The sequence below is a fragment of the Arvicanthis niloticus genome, chromosome 6, assembly GCF_011762505.2.
Source record: "Arvicanthis niloticus isolate mArvNil1 chromosome 6, mArvNil1.pat.X, whole genome shotgun sequence".
Taxonomy (NCBI): Eukaryota; Metazoa; Chordata; class Mammalia; order Rodentia; family Muridae; genus Arvicanthis; species Arvicanthis niloticus.
The window spans coordinates 66,882,680-66,902,738 of NC_047663.1; the positions used below are offsets into that span (position 1 = coordinate 66,882,680).

The following is a 20,059-nucleotide window of genomic DNA, read 5'->3' on the forward strand; positions in this document are numbered from 1 at the left end:
TGTCTCTTGTCAGCAAGGAAATAACAAGCAGGCAGAAAATCCTCAACTAAGTATTGCAGACCTAATGCATACTGCTGCAGGCAGTACTGCTCTAGACTTGGCTATAGATAAACATCTTACACTGTCTCCCAAAATTCAATGGGATAAAATAATTACTGGAGTTTATGGTTCTTTACCCTCTGGGACAGTAGGAATGGTTTTGGGAAGGAGCAGTTTGACTTCCTGGGGATTCACTGTACATCCAGGATTTATAGATGAAGATTTCAAAGGAGAAATTAAAAATGGCTTATGTAAAAAGAGAGATGCAATTTAACACAGGTGATATGATTGTTCAGCTATTACTATTTTCCTTTATCAAAGGAAAGCTGCTCCAGTAGAAAGATCTGTAGAAGTAGTGGAAAGCACGTGTTCTGGCAAACAGTTGTTATTGACCAAAGGCCATATTTAAAGTTGGCTTTAAAGTAAATGACACTGAAATAGAAGGTTTGGTAGATACAGGAGCTGATATAACCATCATTTCACAAAAATCTTGAAATTCAGAATGTACACTTTAAATGGTTTATATATAGTTTCTTGGAATTGGAAAGTTATCTCAGATAAGACAAAGTGTGCAATGGGTTAAATATGTGGGGCAAGAAGGTCAAATAGGAAAGTTAAGACCTATGTGGCTGAAATAGCCATAAGTTTGTGGGGATGAGACTTATTAAAGCAGTGAGAAACTCACATCAATAATTCCCCAATACCAGAGACAAAAAATTAACCCTAGAATTAACAATGAAATGGAAGATGCTTCTAGAGGAGGTACTGAAAAAATGCCATCCAGAACAACCACAGTCTGTGCAAGTTGTCCAAAAAAACAGGACAGAACAGGAATTGAGTTTCCAAATTTATGGGGGGGGGACTGCTGAAATTATACATATGTTCCTACCCTTAAATTGTTGATTAACAAGACTGTGTGAGTAGATCAGTGGCCCTTAACTAAGGAAAAATTACAGGCATTTGAGCAGTAGGTACAAGAGGAGCTGGAAGCTCAACACATAGAAGAGTCTACCACCCCCATTAAATTCCCCTGTATTTACCATAAAAAAGAAATTTGGGGAATGAAAAATGTTAACATATTTGAGAGCTGTGAATAGAGTAATTCAACCAATGAGTCTGTTATAGCCTGGAATTCCTTTACCTTTTTTTATTACCTAAGGCATGTCCTATGACAATAATTGATTTAAAAGACTGCTTTTTCACTGACAATAATTGATTTAAAAGACTGCTTATTTATTATCTCCTTGCAAAAGGAGAACAAGGAAAAATTTGTGTTCATAGTGCCTACTTACAATAATGATCAACCTGTAAAAAGTTGTCAGTGGAAAGTTCTTCCACAAGAAAAGTTTGAAAAAAAAACCCTCCATGTCAATATTTTGTGCAACAACCACTAGAAATAATTCATAGGCATTTTCCTCAGTCTATTATTTACCATTACATGCATGATATTTTGTTTGCTGATTCTAATGCAGATACTTTAGAGAAAATATTTGGTAAATCAAAAAGAATTTTGCCTTGTTGGGGTTTGAAAATTGCTTCTTAAAAAATACAAAGAGGAGATTCTATCCACTCTCTAGGTTAGAAAATAAGTCAACAACAACACAACAACAAAATTCAGCTACAAAAGGCTCAGATCAGATCAGTTGTGAACTCTTAAATGATTTTCAAAAAACTGATGGAAGTTATTAATTGGCTATGGCCCATTACTGGATTAACCACTTAAAAGTTATGTAATTTGTTTCAATTGTTACAAGAAGATGCAGACTTAGACAGTCCAAGACAGCTAACAAAGGTAGCAGAGAAAGAGTTAACTTTAGTAGAAAAGAGACTGCAAGATGCATATGTGAATCTTATAGATGCCAAGCTGGATTATATTTTGCTTATTTGCCTTCAACTCATTAACCTTCTGGGATAATTACAATGTCCCCAAATATGTCTCCAGTAAGATGAAGCAATTCTTTGCATATTATAATATAAAGCACATTACAGGTATATCACACAATCCTACAGAACAAGCAGTTGTAGAAAAAAAATCTAATCTCACCTTAAAGGAAATGCTTATAAAACAAAAAGGAAGAATGAAGAACCCCCGGGGATAGACTAAATACTGCTCTGTTATCTTTAAATTTTCTACACATTAAAGAGAAAGGAATAACAGCAGCTGAGAGACCCTGTGTTAAAGAAAACTGTGGAGTTAAATCAACCTATATACTATAAAGATGTGGTAACATCAGAATGGAAGTCAGTGAATGTTTTGCATTAGGGACATAGATTTGCTTATATTTCCACAGGAAATGAAAAGCTGTGGATACTATCAAAACTAATAAAATTCAGAATTGAGCAAGGGAAGTCTTCTGAAAACCTTGTCCACTAACCCAAAAAAGTAAAGAGGAGAGCCTGACTTGCCACTGACTTCTCCTGCAAGCAAAAAAAAAAAAAAAAAAAAAAAAAAGCTTGGACAAGAAACATCTAGCATGCTGGGCAGTGGTGGCGCACACCTTTTAAGTCCAGCACTTGGGAGGCAGAGGCAGGTGGATTTCTGAGTTCGAGGCCAGACTGGTCTACAGAGTGAGTTCCAGGACAGCCAGGGCTACACAGAGAAACTCTGTCTCGAAAAAAAAAAAAAAGAAAGAAAGAAAGAAAGAAAGAAAGAAAGAAAGAAAGAAAGAGAAACATCTAGCATCTATGTCCTATGTAGTCCCTGAGCAGTCTGCAGCAAGAGCCATCAAAGTGGCAAAGTGGCACCTGGCCCCTCCTTCCCGCCCCAGCCTATGGCTGCCATAAGATGCCACCACAGGAGCTGTCAAAATGGTGGCACCTGTCAAAAGAGCAAGCCTCAGCCTACTGCCATCATGAGGAACTATAACCACAGTGGACACACCTCCTTTCCTGCCCATGTCTGTCACCCTTGTGAAATACCACCATAGTTGTCCATGATGACAGCACCACCTCTCCAGCCTCCCAGAGCAGCTCCACAGAAATGGCACCTCAGTCAATGCTGCATGCTGCCAGGAAGGACTTCCCATCCTAACCCAATGCAGGGAAAAGGGAGTGAAAAAAAAGTCATCAACCCCTGAGCAGGAAAACCCACCAATGCTTGAGCTTCCCAAGCTCAGGACGAAATCCCACCAATCTTGACTCTGGAAATCTCTACCCTGACGTGTTCTATCCCCTAAGAAAACCTATATAAGCCCTGGCCTTTTTTGCTCAATTCCCCCAATGTCTGCTCCTGGGAGCAGAGGCAGCCACTCTTGGATTCATCCCTCTTCCTCCTGAATTCTTTCTCCAATGAGCCTCCTTATGAGATTAACTTCCTGTTGTGATTCTCTCATTGGAAGAAGCAAAGAAGTGAAAAAGAAAAGAAGCAAAGAAGGAATAGGACTGAGATTCCTCAGCTCCTCAGTTCAGCTGGGAACACCTTCCCCTGGAAGCTGCAACACCTCTACTGCGGTGGCTTCTTCTCAGAGCTGTGTGGTTCCTGGGCTCCCAGGCCCCAGGACACCTTTCCATCCCAGCAGGAACACTAACCACTAACAGGCCCATAAGCAAGACTTTGGTTTCCTGCAATACAAGGCCATCTACAATGCAGAGCAACAACAGGCCTATGAACAGTGCTTTAAGACAGATTATGTTGAATACTGCATCCTGCATACCCAAGTTGGTATGCAGAACTGGGAGTGGAGATTAAGAGACTTCAGTGAGGAACTCTAGAACACAAGACACTAGAAGGTAAGACAATATCTCTTAGACAGTCCAGGAATATAAAAGGTTCAGGAAGCAGAACCCAAGTTACAGGAAAGAGAAGCATCATTGTATGGTTCTTATCTTGGTAGAGGACATGCTCCTGAGAAATCAACAGAAAGATCACATCAGATACCCGAGAACCCTGGAAAAGACACTGGAAAGGGTGAAGAAGCAAAATCACAATAGCAGCATAGCTACAGGGAGTGCCCAGGGCAGCTTCAAAACTGCATTAGTAGCTAAAGCAAATGGGAAGAAAGGTAGTGTGATTTATCTTGTGTGCCTGGCCCTTTAAAGGATCCCTAGCTGCTAGTCAACTGGCCCTTTAAGAATTCTTAGCTGTTAAAAACGGGGTTGGGGGGGTGGGGGGGTTGGGGGGGTGGGGGTGCGGGGGAGGTGGGGGCGGGGGGGTGGGGTGGGGGTGGGAAGGGGGCTGGAGAGATGGCTCAGGGGTTAAGATCACTGGCTGTTCTTTCAAAGGTCCTGAGTTCAATTCCCAGCAACCACATGGTGGCTCACATGTGAGATCTGATGCCCTCTTCTGGCTTGCAGACATACATACAGGCAGAATACTGTATATATAATAGAAAAAAAAAAAAAAAAAAAAAAAAAAGAACTGTGTGACCCTATGACCTTCAGTGAATATAAAAACATCAGCTGAGACTGGGGGGGGGGGGGGGAATGAGGGCGAGGCTAGCAGAGTGAGAAGAGAAGGCAGTTGGTGCAGAAGACTTTGTTAGAAGACAGTTGAGCCTGGAGAAGCTGAGCAAAGCAGATAGGGTAGAGCAGTTGGAGTTGCTAGTATTGGAAAAACTGGGAGAAGAACTGTTTAAGCAGACTGTTGAAGAACTGAAGGAGGGACAGTTGGGGAGGAGGGCTGGCAGGAAGTTAAGAGAACTGGTTACTGCTTTAAAAAAATTGCACCCTCCCCCCCCCCCCCATACATACACGATACTACAGTGAGAACCATACGAACACAAGGAGCTGACCTGAATGCAAACTTGAGGACACAAGTACACTTAGGCAAAGAAAGACTGTAGGATACTGGTGGGAAAGCAGCCTGTGTTCTGTGCTCTGATAATATCCAATAGCAAAGCTTATCTCGTCCTCATTCCTACTTCTCCCCATTTGCCCACTTCCTCTTTATTTTTTTTTTTTTTTTTTTTTTTTTAAACTTTGAGACAGGATCTTACTATGTAGCCCTGGCTGCCCTGGAACTCACTATGTAGACTAGACTGACCTGATTCTCCTGCCTCCACCTCCTGAGTGCTGGGATTAAAGGTGGTGGTATTAAATCCACCATGCCTGGCTTCTTTGTACTTTTCATTATTAATATTTTAACATTAATAATCTTCAAATCACTTGCTTATTTATCAGTCTCCTAGCTCCTTAGTGAGAATGTAGACAAAGTACTCAATTGCTTTTTATTGTATTTTAATATTTGGTTTGTTGTTAAATCATTCTCTGTTATAGTTGTCTGCATCTCCCCTCAGTAGTAGTAGGGAATCATAAGCCCAAGAAAAGACCACCCACGAACAGGATCCACAGGGTTGAACAATGAGTATGGGGGAAAAACCCACTGGAAAGACTCATCCATTGCATCTGATACACAAGCAACACCAAAACACATACAAAATTAACAAGCCAATACAGCACCTTCCAAAGCTCACAACTCTTCAATAGCTGAAAGCAAAGTTAGTGAACTAAGCGAATGCTAAACAATTCAAGAGCCTAATTTTTAAAATGTTTAACAACTTCACAGAGTTTTCAAACAAGTAGATAAATGAAGCAAGGAGATCAAGTCAGGGTCTAGATAAGAAAGCCAGCAATGTGGGTGTGGAACTCAGGAACATGAAAGAGAATCTCAGCAAAGATACTGAAATTCTGAAAAAAAAAAAAATCCAGAAATTTTGGCTATTGAAGAGTTAATTCATTAAATTAAAAACACAGTAAAGAGCATCACTAGCAGATAATCAAGCATAAGAAAGAATATCAGGGACAGAAGATGACATTGAGGAAATACGAGACTCAGAGAAAGAAAAAAACACGAGCCTGTCAGTAAACATCCAGGAACTCTAGGACATGATCAAGCAAGGGATCAAATCTCAGAGTTCATGAAGCAGAAGAAGGATAGGAACTGAGATAAAAGCCAAGGGCACAGACAACTACTGAAATTATAGCGAATTTGTTCCCAATGTAGTTGCTTTGGAACTTCAGTGCTGATCAGCCAGCTGACAAGCATGTCCTATCCACAATTCTGGAACTGCTGGTCCAACCCATTCAGGGTCTCTGTACTGCTACAGGATAAAGAAGCATGAAATAGAACTGTTCTTCACCAGACTTTAACTAACAGGTGCAAGATGGTAGCTCCTTCTTCTTTTCTGACAGTAGACACAGGGCAGAGAAGCCAATGGCTCTGATACTTCTCTTTGCCACAACATTCCTTTAGGAATCCCTGCAGCTCTGCTTCAGGAAACCCATTCTGTTGGTATTGGTTAGCATCATTAAAATTTTGCAGCAGGGTAATAAAAAGGCTGAGAATCATGGAAAGGGCTAAGGAGTTGGGGGCTGTGAGTACAGACAGCTGAGCAGTCAGTCACACTGAGATGCTCTTGTGGTGGATTTGAGCAAAGGCCGAAGGCATTTTATGACTGTTACCCAGAGAAAGCAAGCACTCAGCTATTGTGTCCGGGTTTTCAAATTTCTCATGATATGGTCATATGACCATCCAGGATATGTAACTTAGATATATCATGCCAGCAGAAGGGCAGGACAAGAGAACTTTGGGGAGTGAAGCTTACATTATTAAAATGTGGCTATTGTGTGCTTGAAAACAACCCAGGCATCAGACAACTCCAACCCTAATGAAGAGCAGAGATGTCTCAAGCAAAATTTTTCACAGACCATAATTTGTGAGATTTTTTTTGCTTTCATTTTCTTTTAAAAATTGTGTGTGTGATGTATGAATCTGCGCAGGTGTTTGAATCCAGAGGTTAATTCCAGGTAAACTTGTTTAAATCAGTCCCTCAGTGAAACCAGAGCTCACTTCTTTACTAGAATAACTGGCCAGTATGGGCCAGGGAGCCACCTGTCTTTCCTTGCTTGCAATACTAGTGTTACAGGTGTGTGTGTGTGTGTGTGTGTGAGAACACGAATTTTTGCAGATGATGGGGATCTGAAATCAGGTCCTCATGCTGTCTGAGCCCTCTCCCCAGCCCCTAATTTTCATGTTTATATGGTTCCAGTTATCTTTGATAACTATCAGGACATACCATTTATTAATGAACTTTCACTGGCCAATATCACACACATGCTGCATTTTCCTCTTACCAAGAAAGTTAGACAGATCTTTTATAATCTTATATAAAAAACACTGCCTCTTGTACACAGCGTAAGAGATGCCAAGAAAATCACAATGAAAATGCATCAAACAGCAGGACTTACTAAAGTGCTTTCTCAGTGGATCCAGATACTTTCAAGTCTTTATATTCCTAGATGTTGGTACTTAATGTCAAAATAGATTTTGACCTTACCTCTGTGAGCTTTCTTGTAAAAGTGATCATATTATAAAAGACCTAAAGTCTGGTAACTCAAGGGAAGAAGTCATCTATAAGTCAGAGTTTTTGAGGAGCCAATAAAATTCCAGTCTGAACAATGAATGAGTCCAGCACTGAAGGTGCGTTTAGAGTTTATCTCATAATCACTGTCAACATTCAGGGTCTCATCGGAAGAAAATATGGGCCCTTTCTTTTAATGCTGCTAATTAATTTTGTCAATAATCAAGTTATCACCAGGAAAATTTTCATTAGATGGTGATACTGACTGAAAAAGCAAAGAAGGTGCTTTCTTCAGTAGTTACTTGAGTACATATGATGCACTGTGTAGACACTGTCACTGGGCTGGCTAGTTTTATGTCAACTTGACACAAGCTAAACTCATCAGAGGAAAGGGAGCCTTAATTGAAAAAATGCCCCCATAAGATCAGGCTGTAGATAATAAACCTGTAAGGCATTTTCTTAATTAGTGATTGATATAGGAGGGTCCAGCCCATTGTGGGTGGAGCCATTCCTGGGCTGGTGGTCCTGGGTCCTATAAAGAAAGCAGGCTGAGCAAGCCATGGGGAGTAAGCCAGTAGGCAGCACCCCTCCATGGCCTCTGCTTCAGCACCTGCTCCAGGAGATTGTTTGAGTTCCTGTCCTGACTCCCTTCAGTGATGAACAGTGCTGTGGAAGTGTAAGCCACATACACCTTTACCCCCAACTTGCTTTGGTCACGGTGTTCCATCACAGCAGTAGTGACCCTAACTAGGACAGCCATCTTCATCTACACCAGCATATTCTCTCCAAATCCAAGTATCTAAAAATCAACAGTGCCCTCTTCTTTGAAAGCAACAACCATAGATTAACAAATCCAACAAGTTATGTGGTGACTACAACTATCTTGAAAATCTACATACCCAGGTTCCATGGCATCTGGTATCTAGCTTGATAATTTTCAAAGTGGTTCATGGAGTAAAACTTCAGATTTTCTTATATTCTCTCATCTCAGAATCAAGAGGCACCATTGCATTTCTATGTTATCCTAGGCCTTCACACTGAGAGGTCCACTCCTCAAGGCATGATGCATCTCTGAGTTGCAGGAGAATGATTCCTGTATAGGTGAGCTGTACCCTGCTCTGCCATGGGCATACTTGTTCTGGTCCTTCTGTTAAGCAGCATGCCCTACTGTGCCTCCTCCAGCTCTGGGTACCAGCAAGATCATTGTACCTGCTGTTTCTTCTGCATGGATGTCTCTCCACTCTCCTTCTGCAGAGCTGATTGCTACTCACCTTCTGACCTCAGTTTAGACACCATCCTTGCATGGAAGCATTTCTTCGTATTTCTAGCTAAGTGTAATTAATTACATTCAAGTCATTCTCTTTTATAACATGTCACAACGGGCCAGGCAGTGATGGCGCATGCCTTTAATCCCAGCACTTGGGAGGCAGAGGCAGGCGGATTTCTGAGTTCGAGGCCAGCCTGGTCTACAGAGTGAGTTCCAGGACAGCCCGGGCTATCCAGAGAAACCCTGTCTCAAAACAAAACAAAACAAAACATAATAACATGTCACAACTATCATTTCACATTTACTGATGTGAGTATGGAGACAGTGAGAATGAGGCCTAGAACCCAGTCAGAAGGATTCATGTTGGACTAGGGGAAAGACACCTTCTCTTCCACTGAAATGAGAAGTCAAGAGATACAAGTGAGTGCCCACGTTTGAAGGAAAGATGAAAAGCTGTTATCTTCAGTCTTACCTGAGACTAGTTCAGCACTTAAGGAAAAGCTGTCAATCTCAAAGGCATCAGTCACTGACTCCTAGGTAGAATAAGAATTAAAGATAGAGTACAAATTATGAGATGGATATGTTTTAATTTGTTTTTGTAATATTTGATTTAGTTTGAAAAATGAGTGCCAACTTTGTATGCTGAGTTCATAGAGATATCAGATTATTTCAGAATACTGATCACAGATAATCTGCTATTTAACATTAAATTTAAAATTAAATGTTAAAATTACTATGAATAAACATGGAGAACTAGCAGTAGTCAACCCAATATCATGAGATTAAATAGTAGAAGAGAAAGGTGAATTTTCTTTGTTTTGTTTTGTTTTGTTTGAGAAAGGGTTTCTCTGTATAGCCCTGGCTGTCCTGGAACTCATTTTGTAAACCAGGCTGGCCTTGAACTCACAGAGATCCTCCTGCCTCTGTCTCCTGAATGCTGGAATTAAAGGCATGTACTGCTTACTGCCTAACTAAAGGTGAATATTTCTTTGATAACCAAAGAAGGATGGAAAGAACAAAGGAAGGAAGGAAGGAAGGAAGGAAGGAATTTTCCTCACCCTTAAAAGGAAAAATTAATTTTTAAAAAGATATATAAGTCCATAATAATAAAATTAAAGACTTACAAGTCAATTAAAATATTTCCTATGTGTGTAAGACCATCTTCAGTATATAATGAGGAGATATTTCACAACAGAAGAAATACAAATGGACCATAATGAGGGGGAAAATGGACCCATATCATTACTGTTCAAAGAATTGGAAAATAAAGTAACATGCTGTTTTTCACCTATCATCATTTTGAGTAAGAGTGTGCTGGTTTCCAACATGAATCACAAAATGTCAAACACATCTACCCTTTGGTCTCCTGGTATTTATCTTAGAGTAACACTCTGAGAAGCACACGATTCTGTAGAAGCATGTCTATCGATGCCTATAGAAGCAAAACCTCGGGCACTCAGTCTCCCAATCTCCAGGAACTAGTCACATACATTTTGGTATATCTATTAGATAAACCACTACAAAGACACTAAAATAGTATAAATACTTTAAAGACTTTAATAACAAGGTAACATAAGTTGTAAAATGTTTTTAAAGCCCAGAAAAAATGGAGCAGAAACAAACATACAGCAATTTGAAGAAACTTTCATGTACTACTTTGACTATTTAAATCATCTACACAGGATACTTCATCGGATATTCTTAAAACATTACGTAAAAAATTGTTTTTAAAATGTTGTATGTGAAGCAGCCATCTCCTAAATGCAGGACTGGTAGGCTGAGGCAGAAGGATTGTGAGTTTAAAACTAGCCTCTGCCACACAGTGAGATCCTGACTCAAAAGGTTATAGATTATAATAAGGGAATATTAGAATGCTCCATAGCAAGCCAGATCCTTAGTGATCAATCGTGTTTCTAGTTGCTAATAGACAAGTCACATGGAAAACAGGAAAGTGGCTTTAAAATATTAAAACTTTGAATCTGCAGAATAGAACATTAACCAGTGACATGTCCCCAATACCCACCAAAAAGCTGTGAAAAAGATGGAGGTGCATAATTATGAACTGACTAGACAAAGACATGTATATCAATGTGATAAAAATACTAAAAACTATTTGATATCTATTAACAAGGAATACTTTATCCTTTCATTCCGAGGTCCATAGCGACTACCCTTTGAATACTGCTGATCACTGCCCATATATGAGAAGCCTAGGAGAGACATACATACACTCAATAGTGGTGTCTTTTCCTCTGGGGTCTCTTTGCCAGGGCTGTTTTCTTGCAGACTTTCCCCTCTTGTAACACTTAACCGACTGCGAACAAACACAACAGTTCAGTGCACAGCATCTGGATTTGACTGTCTCTGTGTAGTTAAAAATCTGAAAGTTTGCCAGGTGGTGGCACATGCCTTTAATCCCAGCACTTGGAAGGCAGAAACAGGAGGATCTCTGTGAATTCAAGGTCAGCCTGGTCTATAGAGCAAGTGCCAGGACAAGTCAGGACTACACAGAGAAACCCTGTCTCAAACAACAACAAAAACAACAAAAAGTAAAATCTGGAAGTTACTTTAAGGGGGTCTTGGAGAAATGACTTCAAGATTTGCACCAAAAGCTGAATGTTGTTTTCCTTAGAAGTCTTATTTCACTTTTAGGTAACTTGGCCAGCCTTCATTAATAAAACAAATCTGTCTGGACTAGGGACTGTAGCTCAGTTGGTAAGCACCTTAAAGTGAAAATAATGGCACAAGTCTGTAATCCCAGATTTTGGGAGGTTGAATGCATGAAAATCTATTAATGTAAGTCTCTACTAATAGGGAAGGGAATTTGAGGCTGGCCTGGGCTACATGAGATCCTGCCACTTATAAAAATATATGCACACATATATGTGTGTTATCTGTATTAAGTATACTTAGCGTAATACACACATATATGTGAGAAAAAGACATATGAGAATAAATGTATGCACATCCCCCAAATATCTGGGTCTGTGTTTTAGGAACAGAATCAAAGTATTCATTTTCTTATTTGATTCCTCGAATGAGAGGCTATACTAAGCAGAAACAAAGCTTAAAACTTTGTGAGAAAGCCAAGTTGCTCAGGACTGTTACCCTGGTCTACCCACCTTAGCTGCTGTGAGCTGCTACCTCTGAGCCTGGTCAATTCCTCTTTCTCAGATATCTTCCGCAGTCCCTGCTCTTTGCCCTTTCCCTTCAGACCTGTGAAAGGGTGCTGTGTTTCAGGGGACCTGCTCGTGCCCCTCCTCAGCCCTTGCCGAGGCCCACCCGCCACCCAGGCCTGCTGAACTTCGACCTGGCAGGGCCTCTGTCTTCCCAGGGAAGGCCAGGTCTGGGGTCGGGGTGAGGTTGAGCCTTTCACCAGCCCTCTTCTTGCGGGTATAGACCCGTCTGGGCCTCACACGCCATATCTTGTCCATTGCCTTCCTGAGGAACCCGCTGCGCACAGAGCAACAACGTGCTGGCTGCCTCAGTCCCGCTTTTTATGGCCGCGAGGGCTTCTGGGAAGATGGTGGGCGGTTCCGGGGGGGCCTCAGCTGTGTGTATTTTCTATGGACTACTGAACCCAAGCTCCTTAGCGCTCTCTCGCTCTCTCATTCTCTCGCGCGCTCGCACTCTCTCTGTCTCTCTCTGTCTCTCTCTGTCTCTCTCTGTCTCTGTCTCTGTCTCTCTCTGTCTCTGTCTCTCTCTGTCTCTCTGTCTCTGTCTCTCTCTGTCTCTGTCTCTGTCTGTCTCTCTGTCTCTCTGTCTGTCTCTTTCTATCTGTCTCTGTCTCTCTCTGTCTCTCTCTCTCTCTCTCTCTCTCTCTCTCTCTCTCTCTCTCTCTCTCATTGCTTTTTAGTTAGACCATCCCCACACCTGTTACTCACTTTCTGCTGTTTTGAGCCCTGCAGGAAGCTCTAAACTCAGGGAGTGAAGATGGGTGTGTGTGTTGGGGGGGGGTAGCCTCACTCAGTGCAGGAAGACAAAGGGCAAAATTGTTAGAGGTGGCTCCATCTCATAGTATATTGAGCACGTGGCAACCTCCTTTTTATTTAAAAAAAAAAAAAAGATATTGACAACGCTGAAAACTCACTCTGTAGAGATGCCCTTACAAGAACTTGAAGGCTTTTCTTTTTCTGCGACACCCCAATACTGTACATGTGCCTATGCAGATGAATACGTATATGTGAGGAGAGGTCAACACCAGCGGACCTTCTTTTTTTTTTTTTTTTTTTTTTTTCGGTTTTTCGAGACAGGGTTTCTCTGTGTAGCCCTGGCTGTCCTGGAACTCACTCTGTAGACCAGGCTGGCCTCGAACTCAGAAATCCACCTGCCTCTGCCTCCCAAGTGCTGGGATTAAAGGCGTGCGCCACCACTGCTAGGCCCCATCGGACATTCTTAACCTGCACTGTTTTTCTTGGTTTTGTTTCCAGACTCAGCCTGTTAGTGAACCTGGAGCTCACTGATTTGGTTAGACTACCGAGCTGGCATACCCCAAGCATCTTCCTGCCTCTGCCTCCCTCCCCATCAAGGTGCTACCAATGCACGCTGTCATGTCGGCTTTTAAAGTAGATACAGGGGATTTGAACTCAGGTCATCATGCCTGTGTGGAAAGCACTTTACCATCAGAGTCATCTCTCATCCTAAGACTCCAATATTATGGCTATGAATACAAATGATTTGCATAATAAAATTGGGCTGAAATTTACAATTGAAAATAGGCCCATAGAAATACTTATGACAGCCTCATACTCATCAAAATATATCTTTGTAAAGAACAGAGGGCTTTTTATGGGCACTCTTGCTTGCTTAGAGGTTTTGGTTCTTTGAGTCACTGACTTCGTACTGGCTGAGTATCTTACTGTGTTAGACACTGTGTCCTGGGGATGTGAAGAAATAACAAAGGGTCCTTCAGTCAACAATCTTACAGTCTTGCTGCACTCTGATCAATAATCACAGTCCAATTCTTTTTTAAGTCATGCCCTTAATATGAAAACGGGGAGTCTGTTACTCATACACTAAGTCCCCTGACTCCTCTCATTGCTTAGAGAGACTTGAGAAAACAAAAAGACAGCAATCTGCTGCAGTTCTCAAATGATTTGTGGGAGGCCTGAAACTTGGGAGTCACTAGATCTGGAAATATAAGAAGCAGTGAGAATAAAACCAGCTTAAATCAAAAGCCTTTCTGTCCCTGCAGGTGTCAGACAGGGAAGTGAACCGAACCACATCCAGACTGTTCCTGAAAGTCATGTTGATATACACAGGCTGTATGGCCTTTGGGAGGCCATTCTGATCTGGGTACCCCAATAGGCCTGTGCTGTCACCTGATGCCATGGAGATGCCAGGGTCCATGCTTGCTACCAAGGGTCATGCTGGGTCTGTGGTGCTACTGCAGTCAGGGTCTGTGTTGATGTCCATGGTCCATGTTACCATTGAAGGTCACACAGATGTCCATGGTCTGGGATGCTGTCTGAAGCCATATTGATGTCCATGGTCCATGGTACAGGACGACTCAGAGGGCCTTGTCTGGTTCCAGGGACCTACGCCAGCTGGGAGTTGGGTTCTGTGCTGTCACCATATGGAGGTCCATGATCCGTGTTTCTGCTGAGTGTGAAGAGCAAGGAGGCTACTTTTGCTCTGGCATTGATGACTGCAGAGGCCCAGTTAAGAGGAAGGAACATGGAGAGCTTCTGCAACCATCTTTACCCCCATCCCTACCCCCACAAAGTAACAGCCTGGTCAGAAAGTCATGGAAGAGAACCCTTAAAAAGTGATGGGGATGCTGAAGTGTGGCTCTCCCCAGTTGATGGCTTCTGGCGGGGTGCAGATGGGGAAGGTGTAATTCTATTTGATCATGAGAATATGACCATGCTCCACTGAGTATATAGATAATACAAACTGGGTTTTTTCTTATTTTTACCTTTTTGTTTTTTAAGGGGCTGTAACAAGGGTGGGGGCAGACATGGAAGAACTAGGAAGTGAGCGTGATCAGGGCACATGATGTAAAAGTCCCAGAGAGTCAATAAAAATGTTATGTTAAAAAAAAAAAAAGAAAAAGAAAAAGAATGAGAGGCAGGCGGATTTCTGAGTTCGAGGCCAGCCTGGTCTACAGAGTGAGTTCCAGGATAGCCAGGGCTACTCAGAGAAACCCTGTCTCAAAAAACCAAAAACCAAAAACCAAAGAGAGAGAGAGAGAGAGAGAGAGAGAGAGAGAGAGAGAGAGAGAATATGAAACCTTGTATATATTGACTGTGTCAACCTGGATCAGACTTTGGGGAGTCTAATACCAAGTAGTTTATTCCCAATGTATTTAACCTCAATATAATGTGGGGTGGGGGTAGACGTTTCCTGGTTTAATACAATCCCCAGAGCACAAGGAAGCATAATTACATCACAACTCAACTCAGGGTACAAGTCGTTTCTTGTTTCTTGTTTCTTGTTCAGGGTACAAGTTGTTTCAAGAAGATGGGCTCTGGAGATAGGCTGCCTATACTAGCTTGAGGGCCTAAGAGTTGGTCCAACAGATAACGTAGAGGTCATTTGGGTTATTAGACACCTCTGGTCCTGGTTGTAGGAGTTTAATGCAGCTTGTCCCAACAGATAACACAGATCACCAGGCTATTAACCACGTCCAATTCCCAGCTCCCTGGATGAAAAAACAAATTTTCATCTTTCCCATTGAAAAGACAATCTCGTGTGCTTAACATGTCTGGTTTCTCTGGAGATCTGTGGGCACACAGACTTTTGTGCTAAGCTCCCAACAGTGATCCTGTTCCCTAAATAGTTTTGTTTGTTTGTTTGTTTGTTTGTTTGACACAGGGTCTCACTATGTAGTCTTGGCTTACCTGGAACTCACCATGTAGACTGCCTGCCTCTACTTCTTCAGCTCTGGGATTAAAAGCATGAACCACCATGCCCAGCTCCCTTAAGTTTATTTTCCCCCTGAATATAGTTTCATATAGCCTAGGGTAATATCTAGTTGCTATATAGCCAAGAATGATCATAAACTTCTTATCTTTCTCCTAAGTTCTGGAATAACCAGCAGGTGCCCCAGTTATATGTGGTGCTTGAATCAAACTCAGGGCTTGGTGCATACCAGACAAGCACTCTACTAACTGAGATAGTTGTCCACATCCCTAACCCTAACAAAAGTATTCATGGATGTCCCAACAAGTAAACATTTGTGGGAGTTAAGACCAATGAAATGTCTTAATAGGAAACACACACACACACACACACACTTGTCTTGAAGTCTAGAGAGAGAGAGAGAGAGAGAGAGAGAGAGAGAGAGAGAGAGAGAGAATGAATATTAATTGCTTCCAGAAGATCAGGGTTTGGTTTCTAGCACACTGTCTGTAAGTCCAGTTCCAGGGCATCTAATGCCATCTTCTGCCCTCCTTGGACACTGCACATAGTTGGTACAGAGACTTACATGTAGACAAATACTTGTACACACAGAATAAAACTAAAATAAAATAATTTTAATGAAAAGAAACAAGTGCCACACAAGAAAGTGAGGTAGACCAAGATATCTCAGCTCTTTCTCTCTTCTCCATCTCCAAATGCACACAGTCTGGCAAAGTATTCACATTCGAGGCTTATCAACTTCGTCTCCTCTCTCACTTTACAGATCCCACCCTAGACCCAGAACTCCACGGTCATGTTCAAGTTCAACATATGATGAGTTAGTCTAGTTTGAAACAGTCACAGAGACACGAGCTTCTATGAGGAAACAAGTTTTAAATGTTGAAGAGATATCTGAAAAACCCCCTGCTTCAAACAGCCAATCTGTGGGGTTTGAAGTCCTTAATGCACAAAGAAAATTTTACTGAACAATCTTTGTGTGTGTGTGTGTGCATGTGTATGTGTGTATGTATGTATGTATGTGTGTATGTGTATGCATGTGTGTATGTGTGTACCTGTATATATGTGTGTGTATGTGTGTGTATATGTGTATTGTGTGTGTATGTATGTGTGTGAGGGGGTGGGTGTTTGATGGCACAATCCATTGAGAGGCTTTGCTTACACTGCTATCCATCCATGGGCATCAGGGATCCAACAGGAGGCTAGTTTAGACATGCTTAGGTGACAAGAATGGAAAAAATAAGAAAGATGGATAAAATATAGCTTCAGACACTGCAGTTTTCATGCAATGAGCTGTATAAGAAGGGCCAAGGAAATTCTCCTTTAATAGACATGTCTTGAGCACCTACTTCAGGCTACACTTTTTGCACAGAAGCTAAAATCTAAAGCCGCTATCCCAATGGGAATGGGTCAGAGAGTCTATCAACCAATAAGTCACTTGGGAAAGTTCTATGCTTGGATCTTACTTTTTGTTTTGTTTATAAATGTATGCATGTGTGTCAGGCTGAATTTTATATGTACCATGTATGTGCAGGAAACTGTGAAGGCCAGAACAAGGCATGAGATCTCCTGAAACTGGAGTGATAAGCACTGGAGTGGGGAGCCATGATGTGGGTACTAGGAACTAAACCCTTAGTTGTTTGTAAGAGTACTAAGTACTCTTAACCACTGAGCTATCTCTCCAGGTCCCAAACTGTGTTTTCCAAGAAAAACTGCAGAAGGTGGGGGTGGGAAAGAAGGAAGGGCAAGACATAGAGGCAGAGGGAGGAGTCAATGGTATGATTGGAGCCAAGCCTCCATGAGGACATGCTAAGAGAGACACTAGTCATTGTGTACTAAACCCTCAGAGCTTCATTCTGGAAACCACGGGGCAGACTCAAAGAAATAGTAAGAATTGCAGCTTAGAAAGATTCTATGGCTGAACTATAGATCAGGAAATCTGGGAAAGAGGAGTAGGACCATGAAGACTATTTTAAGAAATCACTGTTTTATTCCAAACCAACAAGGGAGGCTTAACCTACACACATCGCTATGAGAACTGACAGGAGCAAATAAAGGTGGATGTGTGAAGGCAGGATCTGCACCCATTCTATGTGGTAGAGTGCGCCATTTTAAGAAACTGTATCTTCACTTTATACTTGATTACATGACATTTTGGAAGCATTAAGGGTCATCATCATGACAGAAGATTTGAGCAGTTATTTGTTCTTTGGAGGACTGAAAATTATTTAAATCAAGGACGTATTTGATGATAGCAAGGGTTCCAGCAAAGATCCTCGTAAAGGAAAGCTTCTGGGTGCACTTGGCTGTCCACAGTTAAGCATGTCTAACTACTGAAAGTTTGGGAAAACTTAAAGGGGACATAGAATGAATTTGCTGATGGCAAAGCTTCATGCTTCACTGTATACACCAGGACTGGTGGTTATCAAACACATCCCCATGAGAGAATTAAACCATGTAAGCATATAAAGTAGAAGGAAATTCCAAACAATTTTAAGAAGTAAAAAAAAAAATCTTTATTTTTTTTTTTTACAAAAGTTTCTGTAAGTGCATTTTTGTATTTGCTGTTCATGCTGTTATAACAAAGCAAATGAAAATATAATTACAGTTAAGATACATCTATGCAAATTTAAAAAGTAATATTTTAATTCCTTGATTTTCAAAAATTGAAAGTAGAATAAGCAATTCTTCAAAAAAATAGCCATTTCCCCTTTCCCATGCAATCATTGCAATGATTTAACAAAGAAACGTAAAATGAGCAGAGAGGTGAGTGCTTCTGTGGCATTGTTACCTCGTGAAAACCCTCTATGTTTGGAACTAGGTTTAGAAACGCTTGTACTGCAGTACAACCACTGATGTGTTCTCAGTGAAGAGGGTCTCGTCTGGGGACTGGTCCTCATATGGATGCTGGTCTCATTCTCATGGGAGGATTTGTGGATTCACAGGCAGGATTATCTAGCATACTTAAGAGAGAACCTAAGACTATCAGGACCCCCTCCCCCATTGTAGGGTTTTCTTAAAATAAAAACTGTCAAGAAAATACAACCTACTTATAATTTACCAATTTTACATACAACGTTCATTCTTTAGTCCTGAGATATTAAGAAAATTTGTAAGCAGTCTATTTTCATGCAAAAAATATAATTTCTCATTCTTTACATTGGTTTTCTAGTATTTTGTATTTTAAATAACTGCATCAGGCTTGTGCTTAATACATGTGAAAAATAAAGAACAACTTATTTATTATGGCAGAAAAATTAATAATCATTGGTTCAAGGGAAATGCAATCTAACTTTAAGTGCTGATTTTAAATGGCTAAATGACTGTAAAACTCCCAGTAGAGATTTTTTTCCCCTTAGACTTGTGAGGAAGGCAGGGTATGGCTACTCCTTGGACCTCTGAGTTTGAGATCCTAGTACATGGAGCTAGGCTTCTATGCCACACCTGGCCAATCTCTGCCTTCTGGAGGGGAAGTCTCAATACTATGTAGAAAGACATCTTTTGTGGCAAATTGGGGAGATATATATGTCTGTTTTATAGCTTACTCTAGCAGGGTTAGTTTGTCCAAAGAAAAAATAATGTGAGAATTAGCAATACATTTTAGTAACAAATAGATAAAAGTGCCAAACATTTAAGAACGTATTTATGATAAAGGAACCAAGTCTCCGTGGTCTCTAGACTTTAAATGGTGGCCATCGGGATCATGACAAGTCTTAAGCATTTAGCCTTTTCCCTATATCGGTTAAAGAGAAACACAAACTTATTTTTCATCCCCTGAGATAAAATCGGGAAGTCTGAAGCAAGAGGGATTTTTCCACTGATTCATGCCTTTTCATTTCTTTCTTGTAATAGGTAGTACTCTGCAGAGGAGGAAGAGGGCATGGGATGCATTTAAGGCCCACTGTTAACTTTCTGAGCACATTCGTATCCTCCCATTAAGTGCGATGGTTTCCACACAGATTGTGAAGTTCAACAGAAACATAAAATCTTTCAAAAAAACAAACAATAAACAAAGCTTGTCTATAATTAATCACACCTAACTACAGTGAGACACAGATGGAATGAGGGTAGTTTTTAAAATCTTTTGCCTAAAACTGCACTGCTCAAAACACTGTTGGAATCAAAGTCAACTATGGGGTTTTAGTCAAGTAGAAGGACAGTGGAAAACAGATTTTAAAATTTGAAATGCAAAACTCCTTGCCCTTAAAATAATATAGATATCTAATTCAGGTAATGACGTTCAATTTTAATTCATTGAACATACATTAAATATTTTAAAAGCCAGTGCTTTTCAGATGTGGCTTTCTATGTGTTATTTGTCTCACCAGGAATGAATTAAATTCAGATTTAATGCAAACAGGGCTGAGAGTGGAGCTTGGCAGAACAGTACTTGCCTATCATGTATAAGGCCCTGGTTTTGCTTCTCCATGCTGTGAAAGAAATTAATGTGTACGAAATTGCTCATTTAGTCAATGTCAAATCAATAGGTACAACAGTGAGTTTTCAGAGAGATGATGTCCGAGGAATGTATAAAAAACTAAAGTACCTGACTAACTACATCAGTTGAAGCTAAGGTCATGACGTAACATGACTG

The 20,059-nt window shown here is 41.0% G+C and overlaps 1 protein-coding gene across 1 annotated transcript in view; it reads right to left on the bottom strand.

The window, feature by feature from the left end:
* The window catches only part of Meikin (meiotic kinetochore factor), a 47,881-nt gene extending 35,808 nt beyond the window's left edge, over nucleotides 1-12,073 (bottom strand). Inside the window, exons 1-4 of the mRNA XM_034504382.2 lie at nucleotides 11,915-12,073; nucleotides 11,727-11,820; nucleotides 10,834-10,918; nucleotides 9,077-9,134 (exon numbers count right to left, since the gene is read on the bottom strand). Coding sequence (XP_034360273.1) covers nucleotides 9,077-9,134; nucleotides 10,834-10,918; nucleotides 11,727-11,820; nucleotides 11,915-12,038 — 361 coding nt within the window. The 5' untranslated portion in view covers nucleotides 12,039-12,073. The remainder of the gene's footprint in view (nucleotides 1-9,076; nucleotides 9,135-10,833; nucleotides 10,919-11,726; nucleotides 11,821-11,914) is intronic.
* Nucleotides 12,074-20,059: the final 7,986 nt, after the last annotated feature.